This window comes from Argiope bruennichi, chromosome 6 (assembly GCF_947563725.1).
Source record: "Argiope bruennichi chromosome 6, qqArgBrue1.1, whole genome shotgun sequence".
Classification (NCBI taxonomy): domain Eukaryota; kingdom Metazoa; phylum Arthropoda; class Arachnida; order Araneae; family Araneidae; genus Argiope; species Argiope bruennichi.
In genome coordinates this window covers 86,514,237-86,532,313 of record NC_079156.1, presented here as the reverse complement: position 1 = coordinate 86,532,313, position 18,077 = coordinate 86,514,237, and the positions used below count along the sequence as shown (strand labels likewise).

The following is an 18,077-nucleotide window of genomic DNA, read 5'->3' as shown; positions in this document are numbered from 1 at the left end:
AGAAACTTTCATGAAATAATTGGTCACTAGAGGCAATTAGCACAAATTAAAATTTGATATAATAGAATTTTTTTGTTAATATAATAAAACTTTTAAAATGATAAAGATAATTACCTTCCACGACGATTTTTGTTTCAACAGCAATTGTAGACACTCCATTTGTAGCAACACATCGATAAACTCCAGCATCGTTTTTCTGGACGTTCTTGATGGTTAATGTTCCAGTTGAAGAAGCATGGTAGCGAAAGACAAGGGGAAGGGCAATGCCATTTTGAGTCCAATGAATGGTAGGTTCAGGATCGCCAATAGCACTGCAGGGTAAAACGATAGTAGAACCCACTGGTACTCTGCTATCAACTGGTTTTTCTGTAAATTTTAAAACACCTAGGACAGAAATAATAACTATAGATAATCTATTTATATGTCTTTATTCATAGAAAACAATCATATATATAGATTGTTAAGAATTTTTAATGTGCTTCCGAATGCATTTGGTTCCAGCGTAAGGAAGACAGATAGTTTTACAGATAGTTCTCATGAATGCTGAAAAGATGCCAAATCGATGAACCTCAGCCTAGCCGACTTGGAAGACGAATTTCATGACTTTGGCGACAAAATAGAAGATTTCAAAATCTATGGGAATTTCGGCGACAGGCGTATTTTAAGATACTAAGTACATCGTTTTTTTTAGAACCTTCTTTGCCTTGTCACGGAAACTATAAAAATCCGAGAGACGAAATTGTAGTGGATCAAGTATCGTGGCAGTACTGAATTGTGTGCTGATCACCAGTCAGTTTTGAGGCGAGAATTGGGTTAGTAATGAGTCGGCAATCGCAATCAGCTCAAGCGAGTAGACAGAGAATACCAGATGTTGGAGATGTATGAAGTCTGTCTTTCGTAGAGTTCTTTTTTAGTGCTTTGTACAGTTACAATTGTTTACTACCAATGTGTTGTGTCTGTGCTGCTATTTACTGTAAGTACTGTTCTTATGTTCTCTTCGACTGCATAATAGTGTCTGTGCGTTCCTGTTGAAAAAATGTCCTTTTTTGTTATTCAACCAGTTTGACTGTTTCATCCTGCATCTACTGCACCGAACCCGCTGATTTTCAGATTTAGAATTTTTCATAACATATATATATATGAATAGAAACATCATAAAACTAAGGGGCAAGGTAATAAATTAATATATTGTTTTAATTAGAATTATTTTTGAATTATTATAAAAACAGTAGTATTATAAATAATGATTATAAACCCTTAAAGAAAAGAAATTTCAAAATAGGCATTAAAATTCTTATTTTTCCATTAACATCACACAACTTTAAAAGGAACATTACCAAATCCAAACCAATATTTACTCATTTAGCAGATATTTCAAAATAAAAAGAGGGGTCAAATACAGAAAATAAATTTATCAGAATCTTATTTGTCTTTTTTCCTCATTTTTTTTTTGTTTGTTATCTTCTACGTCAGCAATTTAAAAAAAATCTCGATAAATTACGAGGTTTTAATTATAGCAAAAAATTAGTTAATTTCTTAAACCGAGTTTTTGTAAATATAACATAAATAAATTGTCAAAAGTTAAAAATATTGGAAATATTTTTCACACTAAAAGCATCAAATTTAAAGGGGGGGGGGCGATTCTTTTGTTTATAAACGTTAATTTTTTTTTTCTGCCAAGAAAGTAGGCTAAATAGAATAGAACAGCGGTGCAAGATTTAAAATCACCTTTATTTTCCTTGACTTTCAAATAATGCATTTTTGCAGCCCTTGATTTAATTTCACCGGCAGGATTTTTTGCCATACACTCATAAACTCCTTCGTCTAAATCTTGTGCTTCAGTAATCATAAGGGTCCCATCTTCAAGAATGCTGTATCTTTCATCTTGTTCAGGAAGAATCTCATTGCTAAGGTGGGAAACAAAAATAAACTTAAAAGAGATTTCAATTTGCAGTTTTCAATAGCATAACATGATGATGTTTTAGGTTTGATGTATATATTTTTTATAACGTTTAAAATTTATAGTTATATAATAGATGATAATGTGCATACAATGTTTGCATTTAATAACATCGGTATACAAGTGAATATAAACCCAGTAACTAAAACAACATAAAAAAAAATATTTTTTTTAAATATATCAAAATTAGACAAAACAATATAGATATTTTCTCTTTTGCAATAAAGCGCTCCAAAGTAATTGAAGAAAAATGTTAAAATTTCGAAGTAACTATATAACCATGAAGTAACTATCTGTCACATTTGAGAGCTCTAATCTTCGCCTCTGTAGAGTATTTTAAATGTTCTTTCTCATCGCGCAAGTTACAATTTAAAGACAGCAACCAACATATAAATATCATCGTATTAAAAAAAATAACAACTGAAATTAGATTAATTTCACATGCTTCCTTTTTATTAACTTCAGAATATTTTTACAATTCTAGAAACATGTATAGAATAAGTTTCAATATACATAACTTGTAAAAAAATAATTGAACAATGCAATTGTAATTTTATAACAAAACAAATATATTAAAATTCTAAAATATCTTTTAAAAGAAACCACTTATTAGAAGTGATAATGCACTCAGAATCTTTAATTTTTTTTCAATATAAAGCTACTTAAATTCGAATATATCAATTCCGGAATATATTAGGGTGTCACATAAATGTCCCCCCCCTTTTTTTAAAAATATGAAATGATTACAAGACATTTATTGTTTAAATTTGATTTATTATGATATTTATGAACCATTCAATCTTCTCGGAAGCTTCATTATCCCCTCTTTCCAGAACTGTTGAAACCTATTCTATAATATTTCCCGAAGTGTATTTTTATTTCACTGTGAGATTGGAACCGTTTATCATGAAAAAAAGTTTCAATGGCAGGAAAGGGTACTTTCTGGATGAAGCAAGATCTGGGAAGTACGAAGGAAACGATAGAACGTTCCAATCAAATTGCAACAGCTTTTCTCTTACTGTTAATGCAATATGCTGTGATGAAAAACAATGCCTTATTGGATCACCAGTTATGGTCGTCTTTCTGCCATGGCTCTTGCAATCTATGAAATTCATCGCAGTATTTAACAGAATTGATAGTTTCATCGTGAAGAAGGAGCTCATAATACACTACATCTTTTTAGTCCCATCAAATGGACGAAAGATCTTCCAGACTCCGCGACAGTTGAAATTCCCTCGTCCAAATGCATCTTCGATGAAAATTTTGATACAAAATCGAAGTTTCATTTCCAATGATAACCCAGTTACCACTATAAGAAAGGGCATCTTTCTTGTCGCTGGTGAAGAAAATCGCATGCAGAGACGGGGTTTATAAGGCCAGTCTCCATCAATAAGTGTGGAATCCAAACTTCACATCAAATGACATATCCTATCCTAATCAGGTAATTATATACCTTTGTCCTGAAAATATTAGAGGCATTCGCTATTTTGAGCACATATATCGTGAACTGTCAGCAAATGTGACATTGATGAGATCCGTATCTGTCACTGCTGGGTGGCCGCTGCGATCATCCACTTTCAAGTCAAAACTGCCTGCTTTATATCTTTTAAATTATTTGTGAATAGTCATAAAAATTGTAGCATCATTTCTGCTTTTTTTTAAAGCATTCAAATATAACCTATCGCAAAACGCTTCCTTTAGTTACCCATATTTAATAATACAGAAAATGATTTTAAAAGGGACTGTGTCGTCAAAGAAGCACACTTTAAAAGACCCCTGGAACCCATCTAAAGTTATGTTATACTGTTCATTTCAGTATCCTGAGACGACCACTTTTCGACGATTCCATCTGAATAAAGAACGAGAAGCGGAAGGATGTGCGCACTTTCGAAATTTACTTTATTATTAAATGTAAACATCTATTTCTTTCATCCCCCCCCTATGTTGTTGAATTAAACTCATCCTAACGCATGCGCAAAAACGCGGAGGGTTTTAGAATCAGTTGGCAAACAATAGATAAGCAATTATATTATATATATATATATATAGCCAATTAAACTCAGTAATTGTAATCGTAAAAGCAACTTATACGTATAAAAGTAACTCAGTAATCGTAAAAAGAACTTATACGATAATTTAATATAAAAAATAAGAATTAATTTTATTGTGAAAATTTACCACACACATATGCAAGAATTTTATTATGAATAGTAAACGAAATAAATAATATTAAATATAATTAAAGAAAGTTGAATTTAAATTTGAAGTAAAATTGCTATATCATTAGATAGAGGGAAAATTTATCTAAAGTTGATATTAATACCTATTATGAAGCCAAACAATGTCTGGTTTAGGATCTCCATCTGCTCTACAAGTAAAATATGCAGTTCCACCAAAGGAAACATCGACATCATTGGGTTCTTCGGTGAGTTTTGGTCTTTCTGGAACATTCATCAGATGATTAATATTAATAAATTAACTATTTGAGAATAAAGTGCAAGTAAAAAATGAAGAAAAACGTGGCTAATTTGAAGCTGTTGGTACCGTAATAAAAATTCAATTTATATTAAATATGAATTAAGAAAAAGTTGGTCTAAGACGAGTGCAACAAGACAAATAATTTTCAGCTAAAAATGGGAACAAAGATTTGTTTAAAAATAGTTTTAATAAATAATATATACTTATTAAACAGGAAGCTATTTTAATAAATTAATGTTATAAATTTAAAAAAGTAAAAGCATTTTTATGAGAGTTGATCTTGACGGAAAGCAGACATGTTAAATAGCAAGATAAAAAATAGATAGTAAATATGACATAACAGACTTTATATATGACATATTAAAAAATAAAAATAATTTAGAAATAAAAAATAATTTTTTTACAAATTTTAGTTTTGATTTCAAATTAATCTAAAATAAATTCATTCAAATGTTGTTTTAATACAATTAAATAAATTCAGGTATCAATAAAAAATGTGAGTTATCAAAGAATATAAATAATGAAAGTAGAATTTTCTCCACTGTATATATAATATTCTTAAACAACAGTTGATTTATTTTGCATTAAAGAGTTTTTAGCAACATCGTTTCAAATTGAAATGCTAATGTTAAGGCAATGATCTTCTTTAGAAATGGAGTTAAACAGAGTAAATATACTTACTACATCGAAGTTCTTCATTACTAAGTGCCATCAGTTGTTTGCCTTGCAAAGTAACAGGATGTTCACATGTAACAGCTGCTTGTGTAACACCTTCATTTTCCTTTAGCATTTCAGCAAGCCACATAATTTCACAATCGCAAATTAAGGCATTGGAATCAAGTCTCCTGCAAAAACAAAGGAAGTTAAAAATAATCTAAAATAATAGCTAATAATAAAATATTAATCTTATCACAATTTCATCAAGTTCTAATATTTAAATATTAAAAAAAAAACTAAGTAATTTGTCTTTTTAACCTTAAGGGACTGTCACATTATAAATAATAGTTTTAAAATCTAAAAAAAAATATTATAAAATGCCGAGACAAATATGAAATTACAATCTGGATTATACAAACCAATATGACAAATATGAAATACAAATTCAGTGCTTTACTTAATGCAAGTATTTGGGGTTATAGGAATCTGTACTATCAGTTAAGTTACACGAGATATCATTCCTATAATATATGCATATACCATGTCTAAACTACAGGTTCTTGTACGCTGTATATAATATTGGATGTCTTTGTACAATAAGAACTAAACCTCCATATCTTCAAAATTTCAGTATAAGAAAAATAACTACTGTAAATATATACTTTTTTACTTGTTATCCCATGAGAAATATAACAAATGAAGTGAAAAAAAGGTATTAGTCAAATCTATCAAAACCAGTTAATCCTCTAACTGCGTTAATTTTTTTAAAATTTAAAAAATTAATAATTTTTTTAAATGCATTGTTTTTAAAAAAGTTCAAATATTTTTTTAAACAAAGTGAACTGATACTATATGTTACACGATAATATGATGTAATAATAATCCGTAATCGTAAAGATAAGCACTTTAAACGGGATGTAATAGAAAATGGACTGATTGCCAACCCGCGGAAATTGCGAGATAAGCAGCTGGAGAGTTAAGAAAAAGGATAGAGATTTTACTCAGCAAAATTTTTTAATAGATGTAATTTCGTTAAATCATATATAATAGAATGTTAATTGTAATTACTAATATATGTGGCATTTTTTTATCAAAAAGTTAATTACTCACTATATATAGAAAACAGCATCAAAGTTGCATACAAATAATGAGTTCAAACTTAACATAAGCTTGCTTATTGACATAAATAGAAGAAATGGATTTTACTCTTTTTATCATTCATAAAAAAAATGTGAAATCGATGAAAATGATATTTTTGATATCCATTAAAATAGTATAATCTACTAATCATTTTCAGAGTTTTTTTTTAGAAAGAGAATTTTTTTAATAAAATGCAGAATGAATGACTTACAATCTCTTGAGTGATTTAAGCTTCTTAAAAGCACCATAAGGTATTTTTGTGAGCTTGTTGTGGTGAAGAAATCTAAAAAAGAAAAACAATAAGAAATTTTCATAATTTCAAATCTTTAAAAAAGAACAAAAGAAATGATTGAAAAAAAAAAGAACAAAGTCATTGATTACTCACAATCTTTCCAATGATGGCAAATCAGCAAATGTAGAGGGCTCGATTTTTTCAATCTTATTAAAGTGAATGTATCTGTGAAGGTTGTAATATTTATAATTAATAAAATTAAAAATTCTATTGAAAAATAAATTCAATCTTAATAGGTAAATGGTAAAAAAGATATAAACTTACAATTGCTCCAAGTTATGCAGCCCTTTAAATGCATCTTTTCCAATGAACTTTATTCGATTTTTATACAAATACCTGAGATAAATAAGTAGAATGAACAAGTGTAACATATTTACTTGCAAACAATGAACAAAAATGCATCTAATAACTCATTATTTTTCAATGTATGTTTGAAAAAAAATATATCGCAATAAAAATATAAATATTAAGTAATTAAAAATATAATTATTGAGATAATAAAAACAAATTTAAAAATATATCATTATTTTAATTTCTGGAACAAAAACACTTAATAAAGCATACATTTTTTAAAAAGAAATCTCAATAAAAAATTTAGAAATTTAAACAGTGATATTTAGATTTTTTTAACTCCTTTTTATATTAGATTTATTGAGTTTTATATACTGAAACTTGTTGGAAGCCTATTAACAATTGCTATGAAATTGGTTTCAATTTCGAACTTAAAACAACAACCTAAAATTATTAATCGTTTCTGGGGTTTAAAGTCTCTGGATAACCTAATCCTTCTAATCGTTATTAAAAAAAATTTGAACAATGATTCAACATGAAATTATTTGAAAGCAAAATTATTTTTGACGTTATGCAGCACACTCTTGAAACAAAGCTGTTTAGAATTTACGCCTTGTTTGAAAACAGAGAAGAGGGTTCTTTATACGAGTATATGAATACTCGTCATAAAAATGCTCTGTTCAGCAATTTATTTACAAATAGAGTCCTGATTAAATCATTTTCATATTTTACGAGATTTGCTATCTTACGTATTTATTCAAAGCGATGTATTAGAAAGAGTCAACAGTATTGTAACAATTAAATCGGTATCTAAGGAACGTCCTAATTATAAGGAAGGGGTGAATTAAATATAAATAGGAAGATCTAAAAAGTAATGAAAAGAGAGTAATTATGATTCTTGAATTCTTATATTCAAATATCATTATTACTCACTTTCTAAAGAAATGCTTCGTTTAATGTAAAGAAGCCTTCAAAGAAAACTTTAATAGAAATCCCTTTCTATTGGTGCCCCATTTCTTTGAGAATTATTGCCATGGTAACATTATAAAGCTGTTTACAATAAATAAATAATAAATGATGCCATAAAATATTCCCTTATTTGTAACTGTAAAAATTTTATTTTTACCGATTCCTGTTTATCATTATTACCGCTATTAATAGTAATTTAATTACATTATACAAGATAATTCTATTAAAAATATTCAAGATTATTACAATCAGAAATTTATAAATTCCTTGACACACCATGAAATACACCTTACGTAATTGATTTTGACCCTCCCCCCCCATTTTTTTTTAAATCGCAAGGTAATGATTATTTACGGTTGTATTCAGCACTTTGATCTAACTGATTTGTTATTCTTCATGCCAAAATAGCGAGTAGAATGTAGCCCGTTTAGATGACATTAATGAATACGCTAGTAAAAAACTGTGGTATAGCATGAATTAAACATTAAGCCTATTATCATAATTTTCATTCATTACAATTTATACACAAAATCGTAATATGTGTGTACTCTTGTATAAAGAGAAAAATTCTCTATAAAGTAGAGCAATTTTAATATAAATCCTTCTGACATGGTTATTTAAGACCATGACTGTCTTTTACATGAACTATAAGTTGTTCGATAAATTTATAGGATAAACTGAAAAATTTATGTTAATTGTTTCAACTAATATCCAAATTTGTATTAATTATTTTGTAGCAGCTACTTCTCGAAAAGCATAAAATAGTATTAAAAAACTTAACGGTCATCGGGAAATGCGTCGGGCTTTAATTTTTTAAGATAAAATATTGAATTCAAATCCTTTTGCCATCAATTTTTTTCCTGAGAATCGACCATTATGGTACCACTTGAAATCGAAGAACAACATAGTTAGAATCTCAATCCATGAATTCTGATTAATTGAAAAGTACTTACAGAAGTTTTTTGACGACCCTGTATTTGTCCAACAAAGTTGAATTAAAAAAATAATGCAGATATCAGTCTGAAATTGCAACCAGTTATTTTCGTACATGTAATACGGATTTAAGTGAACCCCGGAAATTTCGCTTAAATTTTAATATGTATATTTCCCCAAATTTGCACTTTAAAAAAATTATTCGACCTAATTAAGCTATCATAACGTTTAACAACCCTTTTTATAGGTCGTTTTTAATATCTACATTTTTTAAAAATTTAAACGTTTTCTCACGGATTAATCATTTTCTCATTGAAACTAAGAAACAGGTTCTCAACTTCCACCCCATTTGTTCAGGGCATATAAGAGAGCTAACTTTTAGGCTTGTTTTAGACAAATTAACTCAATAAAATTACTGATATGTATTTTCCATATACTTAGATACTTTTCATGATAATTCAACTATACAATATGCCTATTTTCTTGGAGGGGGTATCCAATTCACTTAAATGTATCGTTTTGAAATAACTGTTCAGTTCCATTTTTAAAGTCATGTTTCGGAATTGAAAAAAACAATAAAAGCAAGGGCCGATATTGTATTTGCTTTTTAATTGCATTAGGCTTTTTTTTTTAAAATTTCCAACAATAATTTTCAATTCTTTTTTTTTTTTTTTGCGATGTTTTAATAGGCTGGAACAATTATGTTTTAACTCTTAGTTTTATTAACGTCCCGTTTTAAAGCAACACTAGAACTATTTTTGGGGCGGATCTCGTAATTTTATATCGTGATCAGATGGAGAGGACGACACTTCAGCTGGCATCCCCCTCTCCAAACTTACACACCACACCAGTGGGAGGATGTTTCGCCCCGACGGATTTAACGTGCACCAGACTTTCTTACACGACGGTTTTTCGGTGGAATCGGGTCTAGAACCTGAAACCCTCCGGTTCCGAAGTCGATATCTTACCACCAGGCCACCACGGGCATGTCTTAGTTTTGTAAATGCAACGCTAATTCTAAATTGATATAATTTTTTTTTCAGAATTACATTTTCTATGAATCTAAATTCTATTGTAAATGCTTATCTACATTTATTGCTTTTTATTTACGCTTTATTAACTTCTTAGAAAGCCTTTTTGGGTAAAAAGTGCTTGCAGGGGTTAAATAAATGATATTTTCTTAGTACACTATAATAGAAGTGGAATATGCAACATATGGTAACTATATAGTTTAGCAAAATAAAATGGAGATAGATGGGTGAAAGAAATACAATTTAACACTTTTTCAACATTTTTTTTTATTTCAATTTATATTTTCTGGAATTAATATGAAATATACTTACAGATATCGGAGTTCTGGAGTTGCTTGAAAAGCATCATCTTCTATTCGTATCAGATGATTGTTATTCAACAACCTGGAACGCAAGACATTTGTCAACGACAAATATCCTTAGAGTTGTCATAAATATAAGCATTCAAATCAAGATAAGAAATGAAAAATGTTGGTTAATAACTCTAGAGTGTTGGTCAAATTAAGAGAAAAAAAATTAGGAAAAAAAAAATTAAGGATGTCACAGCAGACTGCTGACAGAAACTTTCTGGATAATTAGTGAAATGATTTATCCGATGCCAAATAGTAGTAAGTAATTAATATATCACAGACGGTTTTTTTAAAAATTATTTGGTGAAAGCTGCTTTCACTGTTGTTCAGTTTAGGTTTTTTTATTTATCATGATGGATATGGAATGCAATAAAACAGGAAACTGCACTCAAATTGCTTGGAGGGGGAAGATTTTTTTTCTTCTTCTTTCGTTTCCTTAAAAAGAACAAATGTAACAGATTTTCGTTTATCCTTAAAACAAACGAAATAAAATAGCATTCTTTAAGTTTGTTCTACTTAGGTTTCATATTCTTTTACTATTAATCTAAAGAAATTTTAGATCCATAAAAATTTCAATACATAAAAACATATATGGCAAACTTTTTATACTTTTCTTACTAAAATCATCAATAATTAATTTTTAAAAGAAAATTTTAAAAATTACTAAAGAAATTTATTAAAAAATACGAATAATGATTTTTCAAAATTATTGATCCATACCTGTAACAATTTTATATTTTTCGCCAGATCTTTATTTTTGTCCAATGAATTATCTTTATTTTTTTGCAAAAGCTATTTTTATGTATTCATCTAAATGAAATGTCTAGTTAAAATGAACTCAAAGTAAAAATCTCTCTCCAAGTTAGGAAAGAGGTTCGCAGAAGAAGTGGCGAATTTTCGGCTAGGTCTAAATTAGATAATCAGATGCTTAAAATTGTTTAGTCTGAATAGGACTGCAGGCAGATCGATTAAAAAATGCCATTAGTCTAATTGCATAATTAGGTTAATAGCATTTACATAATTTTTTAAACATAACTTAAAAAAAAAATACAAATTCTATAATTCATAAAATATTAGGATATTATTAAGAACTTGGTCAATTATATTTAATAACATATTAACTGTTTCATTGTATTCAATTAAGTATTTATGAGTACTGAGTGTCTGCTTAAATAACATTGTTATGGAAATCCCTCCACAAAGTTCGTTAATCCCATCGCTGCCACCAAAATGTTACGAGCAAATAAAATTCCGCTAAAATCGACGACGGGTTCGTCTGTAGTGGGTGTATGATGACACACACAGTCAGCAGGCCTCAATATCAAATAACGACGTTTATTAACGCGAAGATACAAACGACAAAATACAGCCGAGACGTACACAAGCAACACACATTAGAACACTTAGAACAAATAGCAGCCCAAAAGTAGTAATCGGAAGTATATAACAACCATAGCACACAAAGCGACTAGACAGGATTGAGCAGGATGAGAAAATCTACGTAGCTACTCTCTACGGTCTCTCCAAACGCCTGCCATTCTCCACTGTCTCCTCGCTTTAGCTGTATTCAACAACCAACTCACTACTACACGATTGGCTACTCCACACATGACTCGATGCTGTTTCTAAAATAAACTCCAAGATTCAGCCCACTGCTCAATTCCCCAATCACTTGAGCTCTATCAACGCTTGCGTTTCGCTGGATTGATCCAACTAATTTGTCGTTGACTCGGACTGCCGGCCTTTTATATTTTCTGGAGCAGAGCAGAGAAGATTCTAGTATCATCGATTTTGCCGCCAAGCCTAGGGTAATTGATCCGGCATTCGATCAACATTTAATAGAGCTGATCGCAAAACTGTCTTTCCTATGATGGAACGAACTGTGTTGGGAAGCAACATTACAGATTCGTAACAATATTATGTACAAACTTTGATACACAGCTGATAAGTAATCTTTATCTTGACTAATAAAGATGAATGTGTGCTTGTGTTTGTGTGTTGGTGCTCTCTACAGGCCAGATCGTTTGACCTAGAGCTACTTAACTTGGAACATATAAACTTTGGAGGGTGGAAAGGTGCATCTCAGAACGATTTTTGAAATTTTAATTAAAAAATCTTAAATTCTACGAAAGCACACGAGATTTTAGACTATTCCATTAACAACGCCAATTGTCTTCGAGAGTTTCTCCAAGTCTGATTATCCTAAAATTATGAAATTATTCATTGTTCTAAAATAGTGATATTCAAAATTACATAATACATTTGATAGCAAAAAGAGAGACGTTTTTTTCCTTTTTTTGAATTATTATTTAAAACTTGGAGTTATTTAAAAGTTGGAATTTAATTACTGACTATGTTTCATTGGGAATTCATAAATTTCATTTAATTACTGACTATGTTCATTTCATTTCAGAAGTATATTAATTGATCGAAACAAAATATTATCTAAGTCATTTGAATTTTTTTGAAAGTAAAACTAGCAACAGAATTTTATGATGAATGAGAGAAATTTTTATTGAACAATTCTTTGAGACATTGCATAAATTATATATGCTTAAATTTATATTATATATATATATATATATATATATATATATATAGTCTGTAGCGCACAAAAGACTTCAATGCCAAATGATTCACTTTTACATAGTGCAATGAACAGAAAGAAGTAAGACTTCTACTATTACAGAACCTATAAGAATCAAAATTTGAAGTTTAAAAATATTTTGCTGAAGAAGCTACAAAGTTATATAAAAAATTTAAATGAAAATTCTAGAAACCATTAATCCTAGTTAACCAGTTGATCGTCAAATCTAGTAATAAATAAATAAAAACAAATATTTTTAACAAGTTACCAAAAAGACCTACCTAAAGAAAATTAATTATATGTTGATTTAATTAAAAATGTGTTGAACTATGAAACTAAATGGATCAATGGACCAATTTATTAAAATAGGAATCTCATAATATATCGTTCATGGCCTTTTTTAGTATCCACAATTTAACACAAAGAACGAGGTAGATATATGAAAAAGCTTTAGAGAGATAACTTCCGCTGTTTTACAGTGAAATGCTATAATCGACAAAATACTATATTTCTTTACAAAGGTATGCACACTCTTTAGTTGATTATCAAAAACATATGAAAATCATGAGTAATTTACAGTTAGGTTAATCACTAAAAAAAATTTTAAGTAAAATTTTACTTACAGTGTGTTTAGTTTACCCAAGTCCTTGAAAGTATGTTTGGTGATTTCTCGAATTTTATTAAACCTCAAATCTCTGAAAAAAAGAGAGAAGAAAAATTATGAATAATTTAACTCGTGATAAGCTATGCATTTAAAAATATTCTAATACATGCAAAGTTTAGACATGAAAATACAACAATTTTTCCCGGGAACAAAAATTATCAGAAATATCCAAGCAGCTTTTAAGAAATTCAGCAAAATTTCTTCTGTAGAAAACGTTTGAAGAAAGAATGAATATAAAATTTTAGTTTTAGAAAACTAGTTCTATTAATTGCGCATTACTTCTTTGTAATGCGGAATTTAAAAAAAATGTAGACATCTTCGATTATTTGACACAAATAAAAAACAAAATTTTGTTTGATTTCATTCCATGTTTTTACTTTCATACTTTTACGGCGGTCATTCACAATTGTTCCATTCCACTCGAATCCGTGAATTTCATGCCAAAAGCAATCGTTAGTGTAGAAATCGGTCAGAAATGGTATGGCGAGGAAGGTTGGATATCCAACACATTTAAAGGGGGACTCGGTGAATACAGGTGAGTGAGGCTTGGTATGCATGGACAGTGGTGAAAGTTTGCACTGTGCAATAGCAATTTGTTCATCAACGGGCTTAGAGTGAAGCTAGCGTGGAGTGTCCTCGAACGATCGGCCTAAATGGATAAGTTTGGGGAGCATCATTTCATGGGAAGGCATTTGCTGATTGTGAATGGCTTCCTTTATATTCTTATGAAAGTGCAAATCAAAATCTTCACTTGATTATAGTACTGAAAGAAAAAAAAAAAAAAACGAAAATTGTTGAAAGACAAAATGATGGTGGGGTTTTTGTAGAATAACAAAGTTTATTATGTTTATAAGTTAGTTCTACGAATTTATAAAAATAATTCTTTTAATATGCCTTCCATGTGTAACAGATGCCTTCCCTGTGTGGACAGAGAATGAGAATAAATGGAAAAGGAGTAAGAAAGTATAAAAAAAATTAATGTAATTTTTCATGTATATGCTTTATTACCTTAACTGCGATGAATTTTGACAATATGACGGCAAAGGAATAAAAATAATGTGAGATTTTTCTTACACTTTATCGCAAATTTACTGTCATTTAAAAAGTGCATTGTACTTCGAACAGATTTTGAGCCTTTTCTAAAGGCCCGGGGTCCGAGACGATTGGGTCTAGCATATGTATGAAAAAAACCACCATTGTAGCTTACGGACAATTATTTTATATATAGTTTTTAACACAGAATTTAAAAAAAATTGATAAGTCAGGTCCAGTTTTTATTATTTCTAAACGCATATTTACGAGTCAATTACAAATTTAAATAATAAAATGATTGAAATGACCAGAAAAAACAACTTACAAAATGGCAAAAATTCTAAAGTTTTTTTCATCATGAATTAGCATTAACGTTTGCATCAACGTTTAATAAAATACTATTGAAATTAAAGGTATGTTACATAATATGCACTTTTGAAGGCAGTACTGACATCACTATTATGAAATCTTTTCATCGTCTTTCTTTTAACGTATCCAATGCTATATTTTCGGAGCAATTATGCAATACGGATTCGGTCATCCTTCTACAGATGTCGGATTCACTAATGGAAATTATATTTAAATTAGAATGTAATAATTTTGAAAAAATGCAGCACCAGAATTTTGTCATAATATTTTGTTATGTAAAACTCGAGTATGTCCCAGAATGGCCGAGAGAGAAACTTTAAGCTATGTATAATAATACAGTTGGGAGAAAACACAGATATAAATGCCATTTCAGGGCTTCTGTTTTCATAGATCCATCCACTTGTTTTTACCAAGTTACATTATCGAGATATCGATAAAATATGCAGTGGCGTAGCAACAGAAGTGTAAGGGGATGCAAATACCTTTGGTGCCAGTCTCAGAGACGCAAAGACACAAAATGAGACCAAAAAAATTTTTTTAAAGCGCAGTTATGTTGAGAGGCTAAAAAAATAATTATATGTCCAGGATACATTCATATTTGATGACAACTGCAGGCGAAAAATTTATTATAGCCCACGACGCTAACTCTTGCCACGTCAACTAAGTCATGTTTTACTTCACATTACAAAATATTCTTCATATCTTATTTATTATAAATTTATTGTATTGACGTGTTTATCAGGATTAATGTTTCATTTTAGTTCCGATTTTATAGAAATGACATTATGCGAAACAGTTTCTTAATCCCCCCCCCCCTTTTTTTTTCTTCTTCTAACGACTCATTTTAGAAAAGTTTTCCCCAAAAAATAATTTCTAAATACCAAAAATAAAAAAAAAAAAATTCTAAAAAAATGTTCATTATTTTCTTAATGATAAATAAAAACTATTCCCCAGATTTTGAAATAATTTACGTTTATCTATACTTATAACAAAGCTCAATGTGTGTGTGTGTGTGTGTGTGTGTGTGTTGGCGCTCTACAGGCCAGACCGTTTGACATACAGCTACCAAATTTGGTACATGTATACCTTGGAAGTTGGGAATGTGCACCTGGGGTTTCTTTTTTCGAATTTTTAATTAGAATTTTAGTTATTAATTAAAAATTAACTTTCCCGCCAAAAAAATCTTCCATTTTCCCCACCGCCAACTTTTCCGCCAAAAAAATCTTCCATTATCCCCTGCGCCAAACGAGAAAGGCTTCAGTTTTTTTTTCTCCCAACAGTAATGAGGCTAGGGTTAACATTTTTCGGCGGATTATTTCAATCGGTTCTGTTTATTTTCTTAATGTTTGATACATTTAAAATTAAACATTGTTAATGAATCAATCTTTCAGATTCATTCTGAAGTACTTTTGAATTAAAATAAAACAGAATAAAGGAAATTAAAAATTTCTAATCCGCATAGCGTTACCCCAACTGGCGTAGAAAAAATCACGTATTTGCGTTACGTAACCGGCGAAGAAAATTCACGCATGCGCATTCTGTTCTGATTGTTGCCATGACAACGTTATCAATGGATGATTTAAATTATTTTTGGGTTAGTTGCATGCTTTTGTAAGTAAATTGTATTTATGTTAGTTATATATTTTTTGTATATGCTTATAGTTTTAAGTACATCGTTTTTAAGTAGTTTTTTTAAAACCTGTTTTCAACCGTTTATTTTGAACGATTCGTTTTATTTTCTTAGTGTTTGATGCATTTAAATTTAAACATTGTTAATGAATCGATCTGCTCATAATGAATCTAAGAAAATTTTGTTGACCAACTCTTGAGATATTACATAAATTTAAAAAGATATTCTTTAGTGCCCATAAAGTTTAAACGCTGAGTGACTCTATTTTCAGTAATCAGATTATAAAAAAATGCTTTGTTTCAGTAAAAAATATTATTATATTAATTGAAGATAAATTCTTTCCACTTTAATTTAAAGCATAAATTCTACGGGTGCTAACAGAAAATGAGAGAGATACATATTACGTTATGACTGAAGGCCTTTATAATATTATGAATGAATTGTATGATAATCAAAATTTGAAGTTTTAAAATATTTTGATGAAGAAGCTATTAAAGTAGAAATTGCATAAAATATTTAATTATTAAAATTTTAACGAACATTAAGATTGGCGAACCGGCTGGTCGCCAAAGGCGGCTAGTAAGCAATAATAAACCTGGCTAGAGAATATACTTTGAAAATTTTGGTGTTTTGCAAATTTTTCTGTTCATTTTAGGTAGCCAAATCATTTCAGTTCTGTCATAAACCAATAGCATGCAATAATAATAAAAAAAAAAAAAAAAATGCAAGATCTAAATTTACTTGAATTTCTTCTTTCTAAAATTCTTTGGTCGAATAGAATAACGAATTCTCTAAGAGGGAAAAGGAGAAAAATTTAGAAGACTTAACTTCCTAAAAAGCCGATAGATGGCAGAACAATCGATAGACTTATTTGTTGTTCAAAGTAGAGGATTAGCGACGTGATGTGCCGAAATAGCTCAGTTGGGAGAGCGTTAGACTGAAGATCTAAAGGTCCCTGGTTCGATCCCGGGTTTCGGCAACAGCAGTTATCCTCGGTAGTATAGTGGTCAGTATCCCCGCCTGTCACGCGGGAGACCGGGGTTCGATTCCCCGCCGGGGAGGGTTTTTTTTTTTTTTTTTTTTTTTTTATAATTTCTTAAATTCATAATTTTTATCATAGCGAAAATTATTTAAGTATATTTTTTCACAATTAATACTAAATTAGGGGAATTATTTCGGTCGATTTCCAACAATAGACTATCAAGTATAGATAGGGTGAAAAAAAAATCGGGTGACAGAGCATAGAAACATAAGTAAGTAACGTCTACAAAATTGAATGCTGCTGAGTTGAAAACGTCTGCTGAATTAAACTTCATGAAATTATCTTTTAACATGATTATTTTAATCTCCATTGGAAAAAGTTTGACGATAAATGAGATTCGCAGTTTTTTTTTTTTTTTTTTTTTTTTTAAATTAATGTAGTTCAAATGCCTTTAAAATACAAAAGAAACCTAAAAAATGCGAAGTTTATTATTTTTAATATTTTGTGAAAAAACTATTTTGTTTATGAGTCACAATACTATTTAGAAAAATAATAAGCATTCAAAATTAATTTACATAATCTAAAAATAATGCAGAATATTTTACAAGTTACGTTAAAAAAAAAAGTGATGTTCAACTTTTGGGAGATTTTAGCGACAAATATATTCCAGTCAAGCTTATTGTTATTTTCTTTAAAAATCTGTCAAGAAAGT

The 18,077-nt window shown here is 29.5% G+C and overlaps 1 protein-coding gene and 2 non-coding genes across 3 annotated transcripts in view; 2 read left to right on the top strand and 1 right to left on the bottom strand.

The window, feature by feature from the left end:
- The window catches only part of LOC129971452 (peroxidasin-like), a 138,198-nt gene that overhangs the window by 26,269 nt on the left and 93,852 nt on the right, over window positions 1-18,077 (bottom strand). The window contains exons 2-10 of the mRNA XM_056085230.1: window positions 13,312-13,383; window positions 10,064-10,135; window positions 6,792-6,863; window positions 6,621-6,692; window positions 6,447-6,518; window positions 5,120-5,283; window positions 4,284-4,401; window positions 1,729-1,907; window positions 115-384 (exon numbers count right to left, since the gene is read on the bottom strand). Coding sequence (XP_055941205.1) covers window positions 115-384; window positions 1,729-1,907; window positions 4,284-4,401; window positions 5,120-5,283; window positions 6,447-6,518; window positions 6,621-6,692; window positions 6,792-6,863; window positions 10,064-10,135; window positions 13,312-13,383 — 1,091 coding nt within the window. The remainder of the gene's footprint in view (window positions 1-114; window positions 385-1,728; window positions 1,908-4,283; window positions 4,402-5,119; window positions 5,284-6,446; window positions 6,519-6,620; window positions 6,693-6,791; window positions 6,864-10,063; window positions 10,136-13,311; window positions 13,384-18,077) is intronic.
- On the top strand, window positions 17,290-17,362 carry Trnaf-gaa (transfer RNA phenylalanine (anticodon GAA)). Its single transcript has one exon. It is a non-coding gene; the product is annotated as a tRNA-Phe (tRNA).
- Trnad-guc (transfer RNA aspartic acid (anticodon GUC)) lies at window positions 17,373-17,444 on the top strand. The gene has a single exon. It is a non-coding gene; the product is annotated as a tRNA-Asp (tRNA).